At 35.8% G+C, this 25,204-nt stretch overlaps 2 protein-coding genes across 3 annotated transcripts; both read left to right on the top strand.

The window, feature by feature from the left end:
- Positions 1-67: 67 nt before the first annotated feature.
- On the top strand, positions 68-12,497 carry LOC107031199 (importin beta-like SAD2). Its single transcript, XM_015232482.2, has 22 exons — positions 68-328; positions 2,194-2,329; positions 2,506-2,593; positions 2,734-2,883; positions 3,411-3,573; positions 3,887-4,071; positions 4,169-4,342; positions 5,349-5,494; positions 5,594-5,717; positions 5,815-5,995; positions 6,530-6,689; positions 6,763-6,804; positions 6,900-7,018; positions 7,097-7,295; positions 8,290-8,421; positions 9,102-9,205; positions 9,282-9,461; positions 10,482-10,621; positions 10,740-10,879; positions 10,966-11,126; positions 11,628-11,763; positions 11,872-12,497. The coding sequence occupies exons 1-22, from the start codon at positions 239-241 to the stop codon at positions 12,030-12,032; spliced, it is 3,111 nt and encodes a 1,036-aa protein (XP_015087968.1). The 5' UTR covers positions 68-238; the 3' UTR covers positions 12,033-12,497.
- A 544-nt stretch (positions 12,498-13,041) lies between these two features.
- Positions 13,042-24,866, top strand: LOC107029178 (ATP-dependent DNA helicase 2 subunit KU70). Of its 2 annotated transcripts, XM_015230528.2 has the most exons (19): positions 13,042-13,196; positions 13,374-13,451; positions 14,462-14,578; positions 15,097-15,211; positions 15,889-15,994; positions 16,077-16,194; positions 16,366-16,449; positions 16,519-16,577; positions 18,323-18,456; positions 18,546-18,589; positions 18,879-18,955; positions 20,330-20,477; positions 20,964-21,025; positions 21,611-21,671; positions 22,418-22,510; positions 22,603-22,720; positions 23,825-23,927; positions 24,062-24,233; positions 24,489-24,866. In XM_015230528.2, exons 1-19 carry the CDS (start codon positions 13,125-13,127, stop codon positions 24,600-24,602), a joined length of 1,875 nt encoding a protein of 624 aa, XP_015086014.1. In that variant the 5' UTR covers positions 13,042-13,124; the 3' UTR covers positions 24,603-24,866. The 2 variants fall into 2 exon arrangements, with proteins under 2 accessions (XP_015086014.1, XP_015086015.1); XM_015230529.2 differs by lacking the exons at positions 13,042-13,196; positions 13,374-13,451; positions 14,462-14,578 and adding an exon at positions 15,320-15,450.
- Positions 24,867-25,204: the final 338 nt, after the last annotated feature.

The raw sequence follows: 25,204 nt of genomic DNA, 5'->3' as shown, positions 1-25,204 counted from the left end.
CCCTCCCCACCCCCCCTCCTCCTCCCTCCTATCTGTCTCTTTACCCCCTAAACCCTAATGATTTAAACGCCCACAACACATTCTCAGCACACACTCCAATTTTTCGCTGTCTCTGTCTGCAACTTCTATTCATCCTTTCTTCTCTCTCTTTATATACATAAACTCTAGAAGAAGTCCTTTCTTCTAGGGTTCATACAATCATTTGTTTTCATTATCCTTTTTGCTGAAAGTTAAAGTTATGGATTTTCAGAACCTTGCTGTCATACTTGCTGGTGCTCTAAGTCCCAATCCGGATGAACGGAAAGCTGCTGAGAACAGTCTCAATCAGGTTTCATTTGCTTATAAGCTGCTTAAGTATTGTTTTGTTAATTCAAGTTGATTGAGAATAAGCTGAATTTGATTGGATTTGTTGTTACGATTGAATTATGATTCAATTTTACATATCAGAGAGCTATGATATGGTTAATGTTAGTCTTGGATAGCCAGATGAATGTAAAGCTGCTGAAAACAGGGTTGATCAGGTTTAGTTTGCTTATAAGCAGCAAAAGTATTGATTCTTTTTTCCAAGTTGTTTGGGAATAAACTGAATTTGATCGGATTTGTTGTTATGATTGAATTGTGATTAAATCCATGTTGTTATTTCAAGTTGGATCAGTTTACATGTCAGAAATGTAAAGCTGCTGAAAACAGTGTCCATCGGGTTTAATTTGCTTATAAGCAGCACAAGTTTGATTCTCTTTTATTCAAGTTGCTTGAGAATTAACTGAATTTAATTGGATTTGCTGTTTTGATTGAATTATGATTAAATCTATGTGGTTATTTAAGTTGCATTACATATCAGAGAATTATGATATCATTGATGTTTTTGTTTGTGTTAATCCTGGATATCCAGATGAATGTAAAGCTGCTGAAAACAGTGTCTATCAGGTTTAATTTGCTTATAAGAAGCAAACTGAATTTGATTGGATTTGTTGTTATGATTGAATTATGATTAAATCTATGTGGTTATTTGATTTGCAACAAATATGCTGATCACAGAGTTATGGTATAGTTGATATTGTTGGTAGATTTTGTCCTGAATATCCGGATGAATGTAAAGCTGCTGAAAACAGTCTCCACAAGGTTCAATTTTCTTATATCAAGCATTAGTATTGAATTTTTGTTTCAAATTGGTTGAGAAAAAATTGAATTTGATTGAAGTTGTTGTTATGATTGAATAATGATTAAATCTATGTGGTTATTTAATTTGTGATCACATATACTGATCAGAGAGTTATGGTAGAAATTGATATTTTTGGTAGTGTTGTGCTGTATGTACGATGAACATAAAGCTGCTAAAAACAGTTGAAGCATTAGTATTGAATTTTTCAGGTTGCTCAATTTAATAAGATCTGTAGTTATGATTGAGTTATCATTAAATTCATGTGCTTAGTTGATTTGCATCAAACATACCATATCATAGAGATATGGTAATATTTTTGTAGTTTTATTAGACCTGAATATCATGATGAACGTAAAGCTGCTGAAAATTGTCTCAATCAGGTTTAATTTACTTATAGAAAGTATATTTTGTTTCTGGTTGCTTCAGAAAAAAACTCAATTTGATCAAATTTGTTGTTATGATTGAATTATGATTAGATCTATGTGGTTATTCGATTTGCATCAAGTATACTGATCAGAGAGTTATGTGTAATATTTTTTTCCAAAACTATGGATATGTGGTGTTTGGAAATTGTAGGTTTATTTTTTATTGGATTGGGTTTGTGATGTTGGACGTGCAAGTGTATTATACTATTTAATGATTGACAAATCATATTGCCTGTTTCAAGTTGGATTTTTTTACTTCTGACTCAGGTGTTCTCCTCATGTTCAATTTATTTGACAAAGAAATATATTTGAATTCTCCAATAAAAATAAACAGAGTTTCTTAATTTTGCTGATAGGAAATTGTTTTTCTTTGTTCTGTAATCTGAAGAATGTGGTTTACTTTTTTTTGTACTTTGTTTATTATAAGAGCGTGGTTCTTATTTTAGCTATTTATGTATGTTTAATTTTAAATCATCTCTGTCCTCATGGATTAAAGCTCACAGGTTGACATTATAGGATGTTCAGCACTTGAATTATGGGGAATAAATTTGTGGACATTGGATTATTTTTAATTTTGTATATTCCTGAGTGCATCTATGTTTGCAGTTTCAGCATACCCCACAACATCTTGTGAGACTGCTGCAAATCATAGTAGATGGGTCCTGTGACATGGCAGTCCGACAGGTGGCTAGTATCCATTTTAAGAACTTTGTTGCAAAGAACTGGTGCCCTCATGATCCTGGTAATGACCTTATTATATACCCCTATAAAGGAGAAAAATAGAAGAATAATATATTATTTTTTAAAAATATTTATAAGATTTTTTTAATATGCAATAAAATGACAAAGTACATTTCATGATATTTTCATTATGGTTGTGTAAAATTGATATTTACGGAGAAATTGGTGTTGATGTAGCTGAGCAATCAAAAATTATGCCAAGTGACAAGGAATTGGTGAGGCAAAATATTCTCATATTTATTGCACAGGTTCCTTCATTGTTGAGGTATTCTTTATCATCTGTATTTGCTGTAATATGTTTTTTATGGAAATCCTATTTGAAAAATAAAATGTTCATAGTAATTTTCTTTTCTACTTTTTTGACACTGGACTCTTCTAACTAAACAAGTTTGTTGCTGTGAACAGGGTACAGTTGGGGGAATGCATTAAAACAATGATACATGCAGACTACCCGGAGCAGTGGCCAACTCTTCTGCCTTGGGTAAAGCATAATCTGCAGGATCAGCAAGTATATGGTGCTTTGTTTGTTCTGAGAATACTCTCGAGGAAATATGAGTAAGTTGTTGATTTAGAATGGTGCTCTTCTTGACAATCTCTATTTTTCTTTGTTTTGGCTACTCTAGAAATTGTTTACATTCTTCTGCGCTTTACATTCTTCTGCTGATTCATGACCAATGAGTTTGCCTACAGAAAATGCCTTTCATGTATTACACAGTGTATCCCGCCCCCCCTGCTTTGTCTAATGGTAAGATCTTAATTTGTCATGTGTGGCTAAGCCACACATTATGGGTCTGACGCTGCTGCATACAAAAGTTTTATATTTAAGTCGGAAATTGTCTACCAAGTTGCAAACTGTGCACCACTGACCCATTAAAATATGTATTATATAGTTTCTCTGAGTTCTCAGCGATGGATGAATAGTATTGAAGTGCAGGGATATCCTTCTATCTGTTTAGAGATGAAAAACCCTTTTTGAGTGTTTTTGTTATCTATGAATATTCATTCTGTGTCCTAGATCAACTCGATGGTGAAACTCCATTATAACTTCTTCTGTGTATGCACATCTTTTTTCTATTTAACAGATTCAAATCAGACGAGGAGAGAACACCTGTTTATCATGTCGTTGAGGAAACTTTTCCACATCTTCTCAACATATTCAACAAACTTGTTCAGATAACAAATCCGTCAATTGAAGTAGCCGACCTGATCAAGCTCATTTGCAAAATATTCTGGTCATCCATTTATGTATGTTGCCTTTGAATGTTATTATTTTGTTTGTCTTATAAGGCTACATGTCTGGATGAGGGTTGTTGTTTCTAATTATTTAGCTGAACCCTTTAAAGAAGCGTGTGGTGTGTGTAGCGAGTTTCTGCTTGTTTGCCTTTTCATGTTCTGTTAGTATTTTCAAATATTCTTGATCTGGAAATAATTCATAGAATTGACCTGGATAAAAATGCTGTCCCCCTGCTGTTCAGATTTATATTCTTATAATATAGAACCTTACAAAAAAAATTGATAACGTAACTGAAGTGTATGCAACTCTCTCTACCTTTTCCAGTTGGAGATTCCGAAGCAGTTGTTTGACCCAAATGTGTTCAATGCCTGGATGGTTCTTTTCTTGAACATGTTGGAGAGGCCTGTCCCTGTGGAAGGCCAACCAGCTGATCCAGAGCTAAGAAAGTCGTGGGGTTGGTGGAAGGTGAAAAAGTGGACAGTCCATATATTAAATCGACTTTACACCCGGTATATTTGGTTCTGACCAATTATGGTTTGCTTCTAAAATTGATCTCACTCTTTTTATCCTTTAGTCCTCTGAGTACTTTTATGTTTTTTGTTCCAGGTTTGGAGATTTAAAACTTCAAAATCCAGACAATAAGGCTTTTGCTCAAATGTTTCAGAAGGGTTATGCTGGGAAAATCTTGGAATGCCACCTTAATCTATTGAATGTTATCCGAGCTGGTGGTTACTTGCCAGATAGGGTGATCAACCTCATTTTGCAGTACCTAAGCAATAGGTTTGTGCGACAACTTTGTTTACTGACTCGAGAAATATGTCACATATACTATCTCCAACTACTTCCTGAATAATCTCCTCCGGGTATCTGCTTGTATGTAGGAGGCATAGCATGACCTTGGGTTTTACTAAGTTGAAACACTTCATGGATGTTTTAAGTTGTGAGCTGTATTGATATCTTTAGAATACTACAATTTTATTTAGTGGGTAAAGGTTGGATGCTCTAATGTGGATTTAAGATACCGTGATAAAGTGCTGCTCATTTGTAATTGAGAGGATTCTCTTTTAGCTCTTCCTCTTCTAGTGGTGACCTGAGAGTGAGTGCTTGGTCAGTGAGAATACATTTGAAATGGATGAAGCATTGTAAAGGACTTCTGTGCCTTCATTTTCAATCTTTGAAATATCCACGAAGAGGTAGTAGGCCTATGCATAGATACTGTAGATTAATAGCATAAAAGTGAGTTCTTGCCAAGAAATTAATAGACTTCTCATCTTTATAATAAAGTAGATGGCTCATCAGTGATTTCCAACAGTTCATAAGGAAAGTAGACAACAATCTCGAACACCTCTGTTTTGAGTGAGCTTTTTGATGATGTGTCGTTTAATTTTTTGAGTGGAGACAAACACCAATCTCGGTCTTTGTGAAGAAAAATGACTGGATTGAAGGCCTTACTTTTTAGATAGTGATAATCTTTTCTGCTTGTCCTCTAGTTGCTTTACTTCCTCTGCTACCTTGCTTTGTTTCCCTAGGTTGCTTCTGTAGATAAGTTTCTAATAAGCATGTAATAAGTGATACTGGGCCCTGGTTTTGATTTCAATTGCTGATCAATTGACTGCAATACATGTGCTTGATTAGCTTTTTCTGCCTCTCTATTTTGTTTATATCAGCCACTATGGGTCAAATCTTTTTCCTTCTCCAAGTTTCTAGATTGACAGTTTGGTAACTGAAATGCACTCTATTAATTGTTACATTTTTCTGGATACTTAGTTACTCTTGTACTGTGCAGTATCTCAAAGAGCAACATGTACAGCTTGTTGCAACCCAGACTTGATATTGTTCTTTTCGAGATCATCTTTCCGCTCATGTGCTTCAGTGATAATGATCAAAAGCTTTGGGAGGAGGATCCTCATGAGTATGTGAGGAAGGGTTATGGTAACTGCTAATATGTCACTCACTAGTATATATATTGCTGTCACTTCACTCAGCTGAGTTCAGTATTTTAAGATTAACATTCCTCTTATAATTATGCAGATATAATTGAGGACTTGTATAGTCCCAGAACTGCTGCGATGGATTTTGTGAGCGAGTTAGTAAGAAAGCGTGGCAAAGAGAACCTTCACAAATTTTTATTCTTCATTGTCGAGATTTTTAAGAGGTATCTGTCAATTTTACTTCACATGGTAACACTCATGTTAAGCACATTTCATGATAACAAAATTCTTGTGTTCACACTGTGTATTTTATTTTCTTAGATATCAAGAGGCAGCCCCAGAATACAAGCCCTATAGGCAAAAGGATGGTGCTCTCCTTGCAATTGGAGCTCTTTGCGATAAATTGAAACAAACTGAGCCGTATAAATCAGAGCTTGAACATATGCTTGTCCAACACGTTTTCCCTGAATTTAGCAGTCCCGTGGGTCATCTTCGAGCCAAGGTGTGTTGGACCGTGTTGTTGATCTTTGTTAATTTATGCTCCTTTAAGGACTACTGCATATATAACACTCTGTAGTCTGTACATTTAACTAGCTATTTCAGGAAGCTTCCCGGTTCATTGAACTCTTATAGATTTGTCAATCCAGTCTAAAGACCCCAAATTCTGTTTGTGTTCTCACTTATCTTTTATCAATAACTAGAGGAAGATTGCTCCTTACCAATTCCTTGTTTCTTAAAATAAGTTGTCTTTCCTGTGCAACTGGACTTATTTTTCTTTTTCTTAGATCCTTACCAATTTCACACAATCTTTGAACACTGCATCCATTCCCTTCTTTACTCATGTTGGTTTTTTATTGATAGCTATTGGTGCAATGAACTATTTTTAAAATTATCTATAACGGAGGTTCATAAAGAACAATTTGTTGGTGCCTCTTTGTTTTTTTTTTTTTTTTTCTGTTTATCATAATTTCTGATCTTCGAGATAAATCTGAAACATCCTCATCATTGTCAATGTTTTATCTTTCTATCATAACAGGCAGCATGGGTTGCAGGACAGTATGCCCATATAAACTTTACAGATCCAAACAACTTCCGCAATGCATTACACAGTGTCGTGACTGGAATGCGTGATCCTGACCTACCTGTTCGTGTTGATTCTGTTTTTGCATTACGCTCGTTTATTGAAGCCTGCAAAGGTAAACATATACTTGACATTTTGGTATCTTCATATAGGTCAATCCTGCTTACACTTTTCATCTGTTTGTGCAGATTTGAATGAAATCCGACCAATTCTTCCTCAGCTACTTGATGGTACTTGCGATATCCTTTGTGTTTTGTATTGCTAACCAACATCAACTGATGATGTCATTTTGTTTAACAATTCTTTTCATATCAATTGTGTTCAGAATTTTTCAAACTTATGAATGAAGTTGAGAATGAAGATCTTGTGTTTACACTTGAGACTATCGTGGACAAGTTTGGTGAGGAGATGGCTCCTTATGCTCTTGGGTTATGCCAGAATTTGGTGAGAATATTTGTTCTTTGAGCGATTCTGAATGCAAAGAATATCTGCGCCACCAAAATCTAATGAGTTGCTTTTTAGGCTGCTGCATTCTGGAAATGCATGAACTCTGCAGAGGCAGAGGAAGAAGCGGATGATCCTGGAGCTCTTGCTGCAGTTGGCTGTTTACGAGCCATAAGCACAATACTTGAGTCAGTGAGCCGGTTGCCTCACCTCTTCATTCATATTGAGCCAACACTCTTGCCAATAATGCGTAGGATGTTGACTACAGATGGACAAGGTACTTTTTTAAAAAAAATTTGGAAAAAGATTATGTATATAGACTAGGTGTGTTATTCTTCACCTATCTAAAAGTTGCTTTATTCTTCTGTTAGCTTGTTACCTTTCTATTAGTAGGACAACCATTTAGATGAAGTTAGTAGTTTATCAACCTGTGTGGTGTCCCGTTGAGCTACACTTCTAACGTCATTCATCTGCATCGAAATACATTGTTGCATTATCCAATTCTCATCATTCGAATTTCATGCTTTCTTGTGGAAAGAGTAGGAATGTAATATAGGCAAATAGAGTGGGAAAGGTTTAAGAAGTTAATATTTTCCTTTGTTTGACAAAGGCAAAGAATCTATGAAGATGCCATGTGCGTGTAGCCCCACAAGTGGGGCCTGAGGAGGGTAGGATGTACGCATACTTTACCCCTACCTTTGTGGGGTAGAGAGGTTGTTTCCAATTGACCCCTTGCTCAAAAGAAATGTGTTCGAAGCATGATAGATTGTCGTATGTGTTTCTGTTATTTTTAATTAGATAATACACCAATATGAGAGAGATGAGCTGATTTTGCTCAGTTTGATTTTTCAAATACTTTCCTGTTCTGTACAACAAAAAAGAAGAAATGAAGGGATTTCCTTTCATTTAGTTTGCCTTGAAAACATTTTTGGAGTGTGAATTTGCAGAAAGGCTGGGTGGATCATTTTAAAATGAAATATTATAGGTGAACTTCTTGTGATTATCATATAGTATTAGCTAGCTTCTTTTGTAGTGTATCTAATTGGACATGAGCAATTCATCATTTGTTATTTCCACCTGTGTTCATTGAAGTATTAGAAAAATGTGAGTAATGCAATCTTGTGGAGACTGACCTCGTCCAAAGTCAGCATGGTTTATTTGACTGCACCAGTATTAGTTGAACGATGATCCTGTTTAAACTAAGCTGGAAGTGTTGCATATTTCTTTGGAATTTATATTTTTCTCTTCTAACCAATTGAATCTTCCTGCAGAGGTCTTTGAAGAGGTTTTGGAGATAGTTTCATATATGACATTTTTCTCTCCAACAATATCCATGGATATGTGGACTCTTTGGCCCTTGATGATGGAGGCGTTAGCAGACTGGGCTATTGACTTCTTTCCAAGTATGTGTAGACTGTTTAATGTTACTGTCGGGAAAATGCTCTTTTTCGAAGGGGTTGTTTGGTGGTTTTTATCTGTTGCTTCTAAAGCCTTCCTATTTAATAAACACATTTGCTGTGTGACTAGGTTTATGAAGTTCAATAATTATCTAAGAACTCATGATATGCTCAACTAAGTATATCATGTGTTTAAATTGTTCATTTAGATTTAAGTAAATAGTTCTCATTGTGTCATGGGAGAGATTGGTGGATAAGATTTTTGATGAGCAGAATAATTTTTTCTTGTTGTATTTTGAACCTATCTTATTCCTAGCTATGTTTTTCCATTTTCTTTACTTCCCTCTCGCTCATCTTATTGGGAGGGGTGCTGGTGGTAAAGAATAAGTCGCTAATCAATCTAGATGGTTGGATTTCATCTCATCCTTCTAAAGATTGGCCATGTTTGGTGAAATGATTGTGCGATGCTGTTATATTGCTTATAGTAATAGGGCTTGTGGCTGTAGTGAGATATGGTGCATTCTTCTGTGAAAGAGATGCTAAGTGCTGCGGAATGTAGCATATGCTCTTTGTTTTGCCAGTGGGATGGTATATGTTTAATCATTTATATGAAACTAAAAATTACAGTTCTGCATATTGCCTGATCTGGTTCCCTTTTTTGTTGGGTTGGATTTATGTTTTTGCAGATATACTGGTTCCTTTAGACAATTATATATCCAAGAGTACTGCTCACTTCCTCACTTGCAAGGATCCGGACTACCAACAAAGCCTTTGGAATATGATATCTTCTGTAAGTAGAATACTGCCCCGAATTTTAGCTCATCATTTGCTTTAGATTAAAATGTGGAATAAATATTTCTTGTCAGGTTATGGGAGATAAAAATTTGGAGGATGGTGACATTGAGTCCGCACCGAAGCTTATTCAAGTTGTATTCGAGCATTGCAAGGGACAGGTGGATCATTGGGTTGAGCCGTACATTAGATTGACAGTTGAACGTCTCCGTCGAGCTGAAAAATCACATCTGAAGTGTCTCTTGGTCCAAGTGGTAATTTACTTAATGTTCAAACTTACTTTTGGGTATGTTTCTCTATTAAGTGTGTACTCTTGTTGGTATGTGGTAATTGGATGCTTCCTGGAACAGTAACATAGGAGGAGTGCTAGCTATCTTGCGTCAGAGACTCCCTATGTGTCCTTTTGTTTCTGTTTTGCTAACCGTTGATCTATGAAATGTATTGTCTGTCATTTTCATATGACATATGCAGATGGATGCTTTCTTTGCTGCAGCAACATGCACATTCTTCATTTATTATGAAAACAACGTTTTGATGAAATTGAATTCGATTGCATTGTGGTTGATCACATGAATCCTATATAGCAATGCTAGTATTGGAACCATTTCATTGGCATACTCAATTTCTTTTCCGCAACAAATGTTGTGGTTCTCTAAAACTAGAGTGCTCTACATCTCACACTTGTCACTCTACTGGCTTACATATGTCCTAAACAAATTATGATAATATTCTTAGAGCTGGACTGGTTGTGTGTGCAATTGGGCTAGGCAAGCTAGTTGGTATTCTTCCCATGTTTTGTTCTTTATTTATTTCCAAATTGTTTTAGAGAGATGGTAGCTTTCTGGAGCTCCGTGTGCTTTTAGGTGTATTAAGTCCCCTTTTAACTCCTTCAATCACCACAGTGTTGCGCATAGTGAATACTGCATTTGGAGATTTACGAGGTGGTGTGTATCAGTTTTGGGAAGAATTTGATTCTTCTTTTTCTCGTTTATTGTCAGAAGGCAATATAACAACCATGAATTTATATTTAATATGGGGTGTATCTGTTGAGTGTAGACACTTCAAGAGCCGTCTGTGTACTTTCCCCTTCTCCCTTCTAACTGATCATCAAATTTGATGCACGTAGAATATATCTATACATATGATAAATTGCTGATGTTTCTATGTGCTTTAAGTGTTGGTACTGAGATTGTTCATAGCTTATTGTTCTTTTCTAGATTTTGTTTCACAGGTTGCTGATGTTTCTATTGTTTTGATAATTTTCCTTTTGGCAGATAGCTGATGCTCTTTACTACAATGCACCCTTGACATGGAACATCCTTCAAAAGCTTGGCCTTGCTCTAGAGGTGTTTAATCTCTGGTTTCTGATGTTGGGACAAACAAAAAAGAGCGGAAAACGGGTTAACTTCAAAAGGTGAAGAAGGCCTGTTACTCTTGCTGTTTCCAATGAAAAAGGAGAAGTTTAAACAATTTTGAATGAATTAGCAGGTAAACAGTCCCATTAATGTTATGCTCCTTATATTGTTTTGCAGGGAACATGACAAAAAGGTTTGCTGCTTGGGCTTGACATCTTTGCTCCCTCTTCCTGTGGATCAATTCCCAAGGGAAGCCTTAGATCGTGTTTTCAAAGCAACTCTAGATCTGCTTATTGCCTACAAAGATCAAGTAGCAGGTTAAACTTATTTTAGCATTTTCCTCATTTTCTGGTACATTACTACACCATGTACACTCATCTAATATTTTTATCATCGTTTTTAGAAGCGGCTAAGGAGGATGAGGCAGAAGACGATGATGATATGAATGGCTTGCAAACTGATGAGGATGACGATGAAGATGACGAGTCTGACAAGGAAATGGGGGATGATGCTGAGGAAGGGGATGAAGCTGACAGTACTAGGCTTCAAAAATTGGCTGCACAGGTACTAAAATTGTACTTGTACTATTGGAATTTGTACTGCTGATGCATATTTTTGGTGGAGTAGAGTCATCTATTACTTTCTGCTTTATTTTAACCTGAATGGGGGTCATAAGACAGCCTCTCTACCTGCACAATGTAGGAGTAAGGTTTGCGTACATACACTCCTGGACCCCATTGTGGGATTACACTGGGTGTGTTGTTGTTGAGGATTCGGAATTTATATTTTTAAATAGTGAATTAGCAGCTTGAGACGGTATCTGGTTTCTATCCTTCATATGACAACAGTCGAGCAACTTATTGCAGAGAAAGCACAAGATTTTTATTTGAATGTGGTTGAACAAGAGAACACATAGGGTTTTATGTCGGTTGTGTACTTGTTGACATGAGTTTGTTGGAGAATTTATTACAGATGGAGGGCTGGACGTCTCTAGTTCACGATAACGATGGCCGCCATTAGAGTTAGCATCTCTAAAAGCTTTGACATCTTGTTCTGCTTTTGTAGGCAAAGGCTTTCCGCTCACATGATGAGGATGATGATGATGATGACTCCGATGACGATTTTAGTGATGATGATGAAGAGATGCAGTCACCCCTTGATGAGGTGGACCCGTTCATTTTCTTTGTGGAAACAATCAAAGGTATGATGCTCTGCTTGCCTATTTTGTTTTCAGAAATGACTTTTTGCATGGTATGAGGCAATGGGCTCACTTATTTCGTCCCTTCTAACATTGGACTGTTGGATCCAGCTATGCAAGCATCTGATCCAGTGAAGTTCCAGAGCCTGACCCAGACTTTGGACTTCCGTTATCAAGCATTGGCAAATTGCGTTGCTGTGCATGCTGAGGAGAGAAGAGCAGAGATAGAGAAAGAAAAAATGGAGAAGGCGTCAGCAGTAGTTGCTTCATGATTTTGGTCAACCGGTTTGCTTTTGGCCAAAACTCAATGGGTAATCATCTCATTATGAGCCTTGGTTACCGAGGGCAGAAGATGAACTTGCAGCTAGGCCTGCTTTTTCTTTTGCTGTGTGGTCTTGATGAGTCGCCGTGAAGTGGGCTATTCTATGTCAGAAGATTCCCCTCTTTGCTGGATGTCATTGTCTTTTTTCCCGAGTGTCTTGGTAGTAGTTCATTTTTATACAGATGAAAACGTTAGGATTATTCATTGGTGGCCTTTCTATTTGGTATAGGAGGGTTTGGGGGTTGAGGGATGGTCGTAAATGCACACAGCATTTATCGTGTATTATATTTGTTTGGGTACCAGATGATGCATATACTGTCTGAATTGGGTGAATTACTACCCTAAAAGTTTTGTAAGCCCCGGTTGTAGTTTATGTTCAGTATTTATACATCATTGGTTTATTTTTGGGTCTAAAGGTGCTTCACATGCAAGTGGTTACACAATTAGCTTCGCTGCTGATTATAAAACATTTCATATTCCTTAGTGTATTCTTATGGATTATCACAACTCTTTTTGTTCGTTTGTCTTCATGTTTCTTTGATCACAACTCTTTTTGTTCGTTTGTCTTCATGTTTCTTTGAATGTACTTGTGAAATCATACTGAAGATGTAGCTGAGCAAATTTGAATATGCCATGTACAAAGTTGGACATTTTACTTTTAACCAACTAGTTACCTATAGCACAAAGGGTTTTTTTTCTTTCTTTCACGACCTATTATTGTTTCTGAAACCTACGTTCTTTCGATTCGATCTTGATCCAGCTTACTATAAGGATCCAATGTAATCTATACAAAGGTAAGATGTATTGAGTCGATTAATCAGACTGAAAAGCTAATAATATGAGGATTCATGGTCATTTCACATTAAAAAATTTCAATAGCCACCTGGCAAAATGAAAATGTCTTGGGCAATAGAATTACGAAAATACCCTATTTAGAATAAGGCGGGAGGACGTCTCCTTCTCCAACAAGCTTATATTCAGAACAAAGTCACATTTTAAAACCTAAACCTTCTTCACTTTATTGTTCAAAAAAATCTTCGATATGTCAATGGACCTCGACCCAGATGAAGTCTTTCGTGATGATGAAGATGACCCTGAAAATGAATTCTTCAAGGTAAGCCCCTTAACCTTTTTTGTTTGTTTTTTTAAAAAATTAGGGGAAATGGGTAAAATAAACATGCAGGAAAGAGATTCCTATAAGGAATTATTATGATTTTTCACTTTCTTGTTTGGGCTAAGATTGATTATTAAGCTCTTTGATATTTTTTATTTATCAAAACTAAACATTCAGGAAAGAGATAATACTAAGGAATTCTTGGTATATCTTGTGGATGCTTCACCTAAAATGTTTTCCTCTACTTGCCCAACGGTTAGTCCTTTTTACCAGCTGTTTTTGTCATTTTGATTGATTTTGGTCATTTCCCGTTACTTCACTTCACTTTGAACTGATAAAGTTGACTTATTTCACTGTTAATTTCTGTTAGACATTAATTTATAATCTGATTGAGTAGAGTTCAAGGTGCCTTATCATTACATAGTAGTAAAGTCAGGTCCATTCATGTTTTGACCTCTTGGTCCATGCTCCAGTAGGACCTGGGCGTAAAAGGGTTGGTTGGTTAGAGTTGGCTTGATTTTCACATTTATTGGGGAATGGACCAGCGGTCTGCTTATATAGACTTGATCAATCACTCCCTCTTGAACTAACTTTTGGGGTTGCAAAGCACCACAATTAGGAGTTGTTTTTTCTGGAAACGGACATCTCCTTGATGTTGGATTTCTATTACTTTTTGTTAAATGGTAGTGTGCATTTTAAGCTGTATGGTTAACAAACTGTTCATTTGGTAGAGATGAATAGAGAGACTTGGTGATAAGTTATTAAGCTAATAAAGATGGAACTTATATTGTAGAAGTCTAATTTATAATCAAATAGAAAGGCATTTCTTGCAAAGCACATCTTTTTGAAACTTTAATGAATATATATTACATTTGCACCATAACAGGGCAAAAGGACTTTACAAAATCCCAACCAAGCTTAAGCTACTGCTTCACGAGGATCCTATCATATCAATAATCAACTAGTGATTAACCTTCTTAGCATATCTTTCAAAGCACAACTGTTAAAAAAGTTCATGCGATATTCCTGGTGTCTTGTTGGTGTAATTTGAACTTGCTAGCTGGAGCTTGGAGGAATGAAAGGCTTAATTGGGCTAACAGCAGGTTCCGAATCAATATTTGGCACCTTGTTTGTGTTACTTTCATTAAAATATTCTAGGGGATCCTAGGAGGCCTATTTTTCTTAAAAGCATCTTCTCAATTTTCTTTAGCATTTTCACCTTTTGATTGTAAATGTGGAATCCCACTCTTTCTTCATTTTTGCAGGATGATGAAAAGATTGCAACTCATTTTCAAGTTGCCATCAGCTCAATTGCACAATCTCTCAGAACTCAGATTATTAATAGGTCTTATGATGAAGTTTCTATATGCTTCTTTAACACTGTAAGCCCTTGTTCTCTAGAAGCTGTGTCTTTGACAACCCTTTTATGATAATATCCTTAATCTCTGCTTTTCTCTATCTACAAAATTATTTCAGAGTTATACACCCACCCCCCACCCCCCACCCCCCCAAAAAAGAGGAAGAAAACAAAAAAATTAAATCCTGATGAATTAAGCTTTGCTGGACCTTCTTTTCCACCTTGGTTGTAACTTGAGAATTCTGTGTGGATTTGTATTTTTCTTTACTTGTGGGATCGAAGTCTTCCTTGTACTTTATAAGTTTGATCAAATACTATTTAGGTGGGCCAGATGTATGTGCTCTTGTTATGCAGCAGACTAGGTGGGTTAAAATCTACTTCTATCAAGGCAAATTTGTTTTTGCTATTTCCCCCCTAATTAACACCTGTTTCGAGTTTTTGTTTGCTATTATTAGTATTTCCAAATTTTGATAAGGAAAAACCAAATTAGAGAATTTGTTTTTAGTGATAATTTTTTCTTATGTTCTTTTTGTGTGATTTCAGCGGGGAAAAAAGAACTTGCAGGACCTAAGTGGCGTTTATGTATTTAATGTCCGAGAAAGAGAGGATCTGGACAGACCAACAGCTAGGCTAATTAAAGAATTTGATCAAATAGAAGGTAAATCATCATATTGGTCTCTAATTTAGTTTTTTGTGGGCGTGTAGTATTGCACCTTTCTCTGTTTTGACTAGATTCAACATTGGTCCTCAAATTGCTTCATCACAGTCACATCATTACAGTCAAGATGCGCATAAGCAAAGTGACTCGTGCCAAGTTGTTGTATCATCATTTCGTCTTTTTTTCCCTTGTAAATATGAGCTGTTTCTCAGACTTAAGAGGAAAACTCATCCATGAAGGTACTCTTAATTTTTCTTCATTAGCACCTTTCTTCGTTAAAGCCCACACTTAAATTTCAGTTTTTGCACTTAAACCTTAGTGCTTCCTATACTTTGCACTCTGAGGACTCTGGCTTGTTGTCAATCTGCCTAAAGGAACATAGGCTCTTGAATATATGTAGAAGCAGTCATTTTTACCGACTCTTCACAATCGTCTTATGGAGTACTTTATTAGTCCTTGTTTGACCAGCAAACTGGAAAACCCTAAAATGATGTTATTTCATACTTAATTAATAATTATTCGGAGAATTTCCTGCTATGTCAAAATGGACTAAGAATTCATCCTCTATACAATCAGTTAAATGTCTTGCCTCATCAATGAATAAACTCAAGGAAAAACAGTGTGAATTTTTTGGTTTCTAGACTTGTGCTGCAATTACCTGTTTAATTTGTTTGCAGAAAGATTTGAAAAAGAAATAGGAAGTAAGTACGGAATTGTGCCTGGCTCTCGTGACAATTCTCTTTACAATGCTCTTTGGGTTGCACAAGCCCTTCTCCGTAAAGGGTAAAATTTGCTCATTTCCTTTTTGTTTTCCCCTGAAATGATGTGCACCCTCTTCATTTACTAGTGCTCAAACCATTTCCAGATCTGCAAAAACTGCTGATAAACGTATTCTCTTGCTTACAAATGAAGATGATCCTTTTGGTAATCTCAAAGGTGTCATAAAAGTGGATATGATGAGGACAACGATGCAGCGTGCCAAAGTATAGTATCTTGCCACATATTTATATATTAATATTATAGTCAGTTGAAAACAAGTCCCAAAAGAAAAAGTAAATTTATGTGAAGATAAATAACTCTGAGTGACTGATTGTTTTGTGACTTCTTGAACGATTATTACACAATTATTCTACTCATAGCGCTAATGGTTGCAGGATGCTCAAGATCTTGGTATTACAATTGAGCTTCTTCCACTAAGCCGGCCAGATGATGAGTTCAACGTTTCCCTTTTTTATGCTGTATGACCATTATTTTTGAGATCCTTTGTTGCATGTTGTTGTTATCTAATTCAAGATCTTTGGCTTCAGGATTTACTTGGTTTGGAGGGTGATGACCTTGCTCAGTTCAAAGCTCTGATAGGAGAGAGGTATACTTTACAAAAGATTCCAACTGTTGAGGATTCCCCATGGATAGTTGTGAGCTATTCAAGTTTATTAGTATGCTCAGTATATGTATGGCTGTCTCATATGATTGCACTAGTCAGTTGACGAATCTCCATCTAAAAAGTTAACTACTTTCTGAAGGACTTGATACTTGTTGACACAATTTACTGTAGTGTGCTTAAGAATTTGTTACATATATTTCATTAAAGGAGTCCAAATAAGAACTTGTTACATTTAGTCATGCTTTCTTTCAGTGATCGAGATGATTTAGTCATTTGTTGTGTAGATATTTCTCTAAGTGATCTAATGTTCATGAAGATTTAGTATGATGGCAATATGAAATGAGCTTAAATAAAGAAGTGGCTATTCATATAGTCGAAGGCAACTTGCTTGGGACTACGATTTAGTTGTTGTCTATCTAATGTGTAGTTGTTGATCTAATGTTCAAGAAGAACAAAGCACGTAAGTTTTCTTTCCTACAGCTTATTATAGTAGTGTTAGGAAGTTTCATGCTGGAAGCATAAATGGTTGCACCTATGGTCTCCATTTCTTGAAAGATCATGGAGTGAAGTACTGATTGAAATTCAGATTCTTGTATGTTAATACTCAGAGTTCTCTATCTGTTTCTTAAGATGAATTTGTCCTTATGTCTAGGCATTTATACAATGTCTGGGAGTATGCATGATTTTTTTGGGTAAGTAACACAACGTAGTTATAATACTATTGAAGTTTCTAAAATAATTGCTATACAGACAGATTGCTGAGGGACTGGCAAAGGTATACAAGACAGACAAGATAATTGTCCAATATAATTAGGTACAGACATTATAAGTCTGGTAAATGAAAATAGGAAAATATATTTTCCAATACCATGTGGTTGTTCCGTTGGAGTAGCATTGAACAGACATGAATACAGTGAAAAAGAAATAGAACTTCGACATTAGAGGGCCTGAACATGCAAAAGGACATAAAACTACATCAACTTGTGTATTACACAATTAAGAAAAGCGTAATACATCTTTTTTAAAAAAAGGTAGCATAATACTAAAGATAGAATATAGAATCTCCAGACTATCAGCAAAGCTCCTTTACCTTCCCATTTTAGGCTTCACTGAAGGAAAGATTCCATTTCTTCAATAGGTATTGCTTACTGGAAAACTTACTCAGTTATATGAATAATAGTCTTAAACAAGGAGGATTTTTTTAAGTGGATGAAGACGAAAGGAAGATGATCTATTTTGTGCATTCAGAGAGAAATGAGGGTCCAAAAGGGTGATATGAATGTTCACAAATTTACTTGTTAGATTTTTTTCATTTATTTATTTTTCTTGATTGATGAAATGAATACTCGAATGTAGAAAACCAAATAACATGAAGGTGAGATGACCAGATCTGGTAATTGGGTTGAATGCAATTTGTGCAGGCATTCAAGATCTGGTGCATGTGTTTTGTACGCTGTTAAACAGCTCAAGCTTGTACATGTCCTTTGTTCATGTAGGAATCTGATTGGTGTGTGTTTTGTGCCCATGTAAATTATGCATTTTTATAACTTCCTGCATTTCCAAAATTTGTGGTTTTATTCTTTATGATTAAGATGGCTAGATAATAGATGTCAGTTTGCAAGGTGTTAAGGTGTTGAATACACTTTGAGCCTGTTAGATTTGATATTCTTTTAGAGCCTAAATTTACTGAAATTGTATTGGTCCCTGTTTTCATGTGTTTCTATCAGGTTTGAAGATCTGAACGACCAGCTTAGAAAACGCATGTTTAAGAAGCGCAGAGTTCGAAGACTTCGACTTGTGATTTTTAATGGATTATCTATCGAACTTAACACCTATGCTTTGATCCGTCCAACTAATCCAGGTCTGCCTTTGTTGTCCTATCTTTTATTAGGTAATGATTACCGTGAGGCGACTATAAGTAAACGCTATGCCCTTATTATTTTTCTGTAGGGACAATTACTTGGCTTGATTCGATGACTAATCTTCCTTTGAAGGTACTTTTTAGCTTCATCGTCATGCTTTTTTTTAACCTTGTTTCTTCTGTTCTTTGGATGTTCCTTATCAATTTTTTTGTGTTTATGTATGTCTCTTGTTTAGTGGGAGGGTGATTAGGAGAATTATTGTTCATAACTAACCTTTGCACTTCTTGGGGTTTTGATTTTTATTAGTTCTGATTGTAATGGATTTGGAGCAATCTTTTGTTTATTCGTTGAGGGTTCATTGTTGTTTTCTTTCTTACGGACGAAAGTCTTTAACCTCTTCTCTGTTCTTCCTTGTTTACAGACTGAGAGAACCTTCATATGTGCTGATACTGCTGCTATAGTTCAGGAGCCTCTAAAACGCTTTCAGTCTTACAAAAAGTCGGTATCTGTTTCTTAAAAGAATGACTCCCTCTTCTACTCTGAATCTAGATTTCTCTCTTCAATTATTCTTATTTTAGATAAATGTGTGTGGGCGGCATTTTTCATGTTTCTTCCATATCTTCTTATTATGTGTGTGTGTGTGTCTATATATATATATATATATATATATATATATTATTTTTTTTTAAAAAAATATTATTTTTGGACAAATTATCTTCTTATTATATATATTTAACAATTTAATATGAAACTGCAAATTACTTTTTCTAGTGTTTAATAAATTGGGAATTGAAAATCAATTTGTATCGGAGTACCATTCTATGGCCTACAATTATATTTTACTGATGATCATTTTGAGTGCTTTAATTAAAGTTGTCATTATTGAATGTTGAAATTAGTCAGTCTAGCTACAATGTGATGTTACAGGTACTGAATTCATGCATGTTAGTTAAACCTTTTATTTTTGAAAATTGTGCACTACCCTTTGAAGTAGTGTAAGTTCTCTTCTCTTTTCTTAAGCTCCATACGTTTTGTTGACTTTTTTGCTTTGACCTATAGAAGACTGAAGAATATTATGTTAATAATGAAGTGGTGGGAAAACCATGAGGTTTCAGTTTCAAGTTTCATTAGAGATAAAATAAACACAAGGTGATATTTCCTCATTTGCCCAAGCCTTGGGGGAAAACCTGATAAGTGTACTGGCAGGATGTAGTAGATATTAGATGAAATTAGTCGAGGTGCACACAATCTAACCATATACCACCATCATAAATAGAATGTGCCATATTTCAGAACCCAAAAAATTGTAAGAGACCTTCCCTATTTCACATTACTCAACCTCCTATATCCTATTTAGAGAGTGTTCCCATATCTTGTCAACAATCAATTTCAGTAAAACTTTTTCACTTCCAACGGGTAGAGTGAATTATTATTTGTTTCTTTGAAAACACTTCAAAATTTAACCTCTAATGATAGCTCGTACTACCAGAAGATAGTAAAAAAGACAAAATCAAAGGTAGAACAATCTCTTTACAGATTATCCATAGAGAAGTCAAAACATTACCAAGCCTCTCCACAGACTTTATTAGTATTCAGCTCCTAACAGTGCTCTTTTGTTGCATTTTTTCCAATTTTTTCTGATTAATTCAAGAGAATATGGATAGATTGTAACATGGAACAGGGTGTTAGATCCTCATCATTTATGTTTTGAAAAAGATTATGTAGTGAACTTGGATATCCTAGAAGAAATTCACATTTGAGTTTCCTTGATTTGCTAAATTTTGCTTCACTTAATTACCAAATGACGAGCCCAACTCGACTCTGGTAGACTTATTCAATCGTTCACTGATGTCTTGTGCCTTTTTGTTTCAGTGAGAATGTCATCTTTTCTGTGGATGAGCTTTCAGAAGTCAAAAGAGTTTCAACTGGACATCTTCGTCTGTTGGGCTTCAAGCCTTTGAGCTGCTTAAAGGACTATCATAACCTGAAGCCAGCAACTTTTGTCTTTCCCAGTGATGAGGTGTTCTTTTCAATAATCCACCTTCATTTTTCTTTTTTTGGTTCAGTATATGGTCATTGTTAAAGGTTATTCACAGTCATCAGGCGTCTTCATTCTCGACAAGCTAAGCTGGTTAATATTGTCCAAATGCTACTAGTTAAATTTTTTTATTTGAAACACTCTAAAATATGGTAGTTTTGTCAATTTATATTGCTGATAGATGGGATATTGGATTGGATCATTTCACCTTTTAAAACTACATCTAGAAATAAGTCTGATGAGTCAACTTGATTTGTGCTTTATTTCTATGTTTCTATATCTATCTTCATGTCCTTATGGCATAGTTAATCAAATTTAGCTTTAACAGCTTGGACTATGCAGTACCAATGATTGCTTACCATACAACTTTACCACTTTGATCCATCATTTGGGAATACTTTTCACTATCTCTTATAATATGTCATTTCCATGATGATCAATTCTATTGCTTCTCCTTGGTACTTGCAGGAAGTGGTTGGAAGCACTTGTCTTTTCGTTGCTCTCCACAGATCAATGTTGCGGCTTAAGCGGTTAGTATGCCTGAAAATTTTGTTAATTTAATTAGCAAATAGGGTTAAGTTAATAGTAGGGAGTGATAAGTCCAGTTTTGCATGTTTTGACCTGTTATCTCTATTTAGAAGTGGCTGGATGCTCTTTTTCTTAGGTAAAAGTCCATCCGTTCTTCATTCAACTGGGTTTTCATTTTCATTTTAGTCACTGTTATACTGTTTTGTCTATTTAAATACGAAAAATGTGTCTCTAGTCAGCCTTTTGTCTAAAGTAATTCATGCAACTGTTTTGTTGTCTTTCTCTCCTTCTCATTTCACCTTATATTAGGTAGTTTGAACAACTCTATCAGCATGCCACTGTGCTAAATCTTGTTTGAAGTTGTATATAAGCAGTCTGCAGTAGTGCTAGTTTGCTTTGATCTCAACCATTACGGAAGTGGCACATGTTGCTGACTTATGGACATTTTTCTGCTTGCCTTCTCGCATTAAGATTAGTTTGCAAATGTTTATTTTTGCTCGACTGTAGAAATAAGTTAATAATCTTTCTGTTGCTGTGCTTGCTGAGTGTGTTGCTGTTTTGTGTTTGACTTTAAAGTATCATCACAGTTTTGCAGTTGCTTTCTATGGGAATTCAAGTCATCCTCAATTGGTTGCTCTTGTTGCACAAGTAAGACATTGTTTTTCCTCTCCAAATCCTTTCGGATTATATATAGACTAAATCTACCTATTAATGCACCTGTGATTGCGGGGTCAGTGATTGCCATCACCTCTGACATGCACTGAAGGATGTATTGAGTGTGATAGTGAGACAAAAATCCAAGTGTATAATTTGATACAATCACTAAGAATAGTCTTAACGACTTTATTTGTTCGTGAAATTCAAAAGAGATCTACTAAGAAGTATTAAGTCGGACATTCTTAATCCTTGTGCGATCATAATTTCAGGATTCCAAGGATTAAAAAAACTTCAATTGCTTTTTTGTGTGTTTCACTAATTTTCATGAGAGTTTCTTCTCTCTCTTTTTTAACAAAATTCTCTTTTCAAATGGTATTGGAGCCTCTGCGATTTCGATAGGGACTTAAGTAGCTTATGCCTACTCGCTTCTTGTGCGAGGTGAAAGTTTTCCCTTTTTCGTTTCAGAGTTCAAAATTATCACCTCTTTCCTGATAACTTTTTGCAACCATGCATTTTTTTTTTTTGGGGGGGGGGGTTGGTAACACCAGCACTCTTTTTGATAATTTTTTTCAAGTCCAGCATACCTTGTAAAACTTTTTGAGTGCATTCAAACTTCTCAGTGGAAATTGGGTGGAGGGAGTAGCCTTTTTTGGTGTATTCTTTTCTGTGTGAAGTTGTGAATAATGACAAACTTTTACCTGTTGGTCTTCCATTTTCATGGTTTTTGATAAATGCAGGATGAAGTAATGACTCCTAGTGGTCAAGTCGAGCCACCAGGGATGCATCTGATTTATCTTCCATATTCTGATGATATCAGACATGTTGAAGAGGCAGGCAGATTATGTCTTAGTCACAATTGATTTCTTTTTCTATTTTGAAAAATCATGAAGTCTATATGTAACGAATGTGGTTTTACTTGCAGCTTCATACTGATCCTAATTCCGTGCCTCATGCCACTGATGACCAGATAAAGAAGGCCTCTGCTTTAGTGAGACGTATTGACCTCAAAGATTTTTCTGTGTGGCAATTTGCTAATCCTGGTAAGTAATCATAGCTTGGGAAAGGAGATCATTGTTTTGTGCTGCCACTATATATGCAGTTCCGATTCCAAAATGAAGCTTTTTTTTGGTAAGCAAATTATATTATTTACCAAAGGTGGCAGTGTTACATCTCAAGAAGATAAAAACAAACAGAAGAAACCTACTACAAAGAGCCTGCACTGGCTAGTATTTATCCCATGCCAGATACACCCTGCAGCTCACGTAGACCTCCTAACACCTCGTCCCCAAAAAAGCAACATCACTCCGGGTAACAATCCAGTTTAGTCATGTAAGATGCTAACTCAGGCACCATTGTAGCTCTATGGAAAACCTCCTGGACAATCTGCCTAATGATAACATGTTGTAGCCTTGTAGATTGCTGAAAAATTCTAAAATTCCTTTCCTGCCACACTTGGAACACTGCAGCAGCTAACATCATCTTATAAACACCTGCACCTTTGCTTTTCCCTTTGCAATACCTCTGCGCCCATTGCACTTCATCCTTTCATCCTTGGTTCAATCTTGAGATGCCTTGCCACTGTAATAGCCTTTTCCATATACTACCAGTTACTGGGCAACTAAAGAATTGGTGTTGAATGGGCTGATAATTTACGAGGTGAGATATAAGCCTTTCTGGAGCTAGATGTTACCGTTGGGTTGGACTAACTGATCCATCTCTTTGTTGATCAAATGAAAAGTAATAAGTTCAATTATAGGGTGGACATCCAAAAGAAGCAAAGTTTTTGATGTAATTTGTTAAACATTTCCAGGTAGTGTAAAATGTAAATTGCTGATTCTACTTATAAACTTCAAAAAGGGATTTTCAAACACAAGTCTTGCAAAAGTGTTTAATTTATGTTCCAGTGCTTCATATCTTAAAGCAATTAAATGATGCAAAGCAAAGGGTCATCGCTTCATACGTGAAGTCATGCAATTGAAAAGAGTTTTCGCTTCAAACAATGACTTGCAGAGTTATTTCATTGGACACCCTTCCAATTGACATGCACTCATAATTTTTACAGAACTGTATGAAGTGGAATGCCCCTTGTATATAGAAGTGGAGTACCCTTTCCATTTGTATTCTTACTAGATGGTTTCTTGCAGCATTGCAGAGACATTATGCAGTATTACAAGCTCTTGCACTTGATGAAGATGAGATGCCTGAAATTAAAGACGAGACTCTTCCAGATGAAGAAGGAATGGCTAGGTAGTGATGAATTTCCACCATCTTAGGTCCCTTTAGTCTGTGGTTTTGGTCCTTTTTAGTCTTCAACTTGCCTCTATGTTTAGAAAATTTGTTATTCTGAAATTTCCTTTGCTTGTATCTTGTTTGGGTGCAAGGCCTGGTATTGTCAAAGCATTGGAGGAATTCAAGCTCTCTGTTTATGGAGAGAACTATAAGGAAGAGGACTCAGACATTGAAGGAAAAGCTGCACCAACAAGGAAACGGAAAGCAAATGCTATAAAAGAATATGGTAATTATGAGTGGGCTGACCTTGCAGATAATGGGAAGGTAACATTGCCAAGCTTATGATGTTATGCTATATATATTTTGCCTCAGTTCTGGACTTTATAACAGATCCAAAATGTAATCAATCTATAATATATGAGGTGATGTGGTTTGGGTTAGATAAATTTGTTGGAACAATTAGTGCTTCAAGTGAATGAGAAGCTTTTAGTGAGATGGCACGAAGAATACTTTCATAAAATTTCATTTGATTTCACTTATTATATATGTATTTCACTTCTTTTTGTTGCGATTTTGCAGTTGAAGGACATGACAGTTGTAGAATTGAAGTATTATCTAGGTGCACATGACCTCCCAGTCAGTGGAAAGAAAGAAGCCTTGATTAGTAGGATCTTAACTCACATGGGCAAGTGAGTTGTGACTATTTCAGATCTTTGGCGGTCTGCCACTAGTTTGTACAGAATGGTTCTTTTTGCTGCAGCCTGTTGAGTAGTTAGTTTTTGTTTCTCGTTGAAACCTTTATGTCTTGGCATTATTATGGAAATTAAGAGGTCTCATTACCTGTTGCTTCATGTATATGAAACATTGTTGTAACTTGATCCTTTTGCTTCATGTGTAAAAAATTGTTGTGACTTGATCAAAGAAAGTCAATGGTGTACGAATCGTATCTCGTGTAAACCCCCTCTTTCTAATTGTTGTGACAATTAGGAGTTCTCTCCAGTAAGGAATATGGGTGTACTTGTTTTTGCTTCTGGTAACATCCTTGTTCCAACTAAGATCAAGTATCTTGATGAATGGGTTCCAAATCAATGCATTTTGAGAGGAAATGTAGTATCAGTCTCACTGTGTTTAAAGAGGGAATAGACATCACCCAAACCTTTGTGGAAACACCATCTTTAACCGTTTCAATAGTTGTGCGAGATAATTATATAATCTAACAAATGGTGGGACTACGTAAAGCAAAGTTGGTGTTGGGCACGTTTGACCATTAGTTAGACGAAGCTATATTCACTACT

Source organism: Solanum pennellii, chromosome 9 (genome assembly GCF_001406875.1).
Source record: "Solanum pennellii chromosome 9, SPENNV200".
Taxonomy (NCBI): Eukaryota; Viridiplantae; Streptophyta; class Magnoliopsida; order Solanales; family Solanaceae; genus Solanum; species Solanum pennellii.
Note: the sequence above shows the minus strand (reverse complement) of the source record. Positions and strands in the feature narration are given on the sequence as shown.

Excerpts from the sequence above, each read along its gene's own strand:
- LOC107031199 (XM_015232482.2), top strand. The coding sequence starts at position 239 with ATGGATTTTCAGAACCTTGCTGTCATACTTGCTGGTGCTCTAAGTCCC. Across the intron at positions 3,574-3,886 it reads TATTCTGGTCATCCATTTAT|TTGGAGATTCCGAAGCAGTT; the intron begins GTATGTTGCCTT and ends TACCTTTTCCAG. Across the intron at positions 11,127-11,627 it reads TTCAAAAATTGGCTGCACAG|GCAAAGGCTTTCCGCTCACA; the intron begins GTACTAAAATTG and ends CTGCTTTTGTAG.
- LOC107029178 (XM_015230528.2), top strand. The coding sequence starts at position 13,125 with ATGTCAATGGACCTCGACCCAGATGAAGTCTTTCGTGATGATGAAGAT. Across the intron at positions 22,721-23,824 it reads GTGGCAATTTGCTAATCCTG|CATTGCAGAGACATTATGCA; the intron begins GTAAGTAATCAT and ends GGTTTCTTGCAG. Across the intron at positions 24,234-24,488 it reads ACCTTGCAGATAATGGGAAG|TTGAAGGACATGACAGTTGT; the intron begins GTAACATTGCCA and ends GCGATTTTGCAG.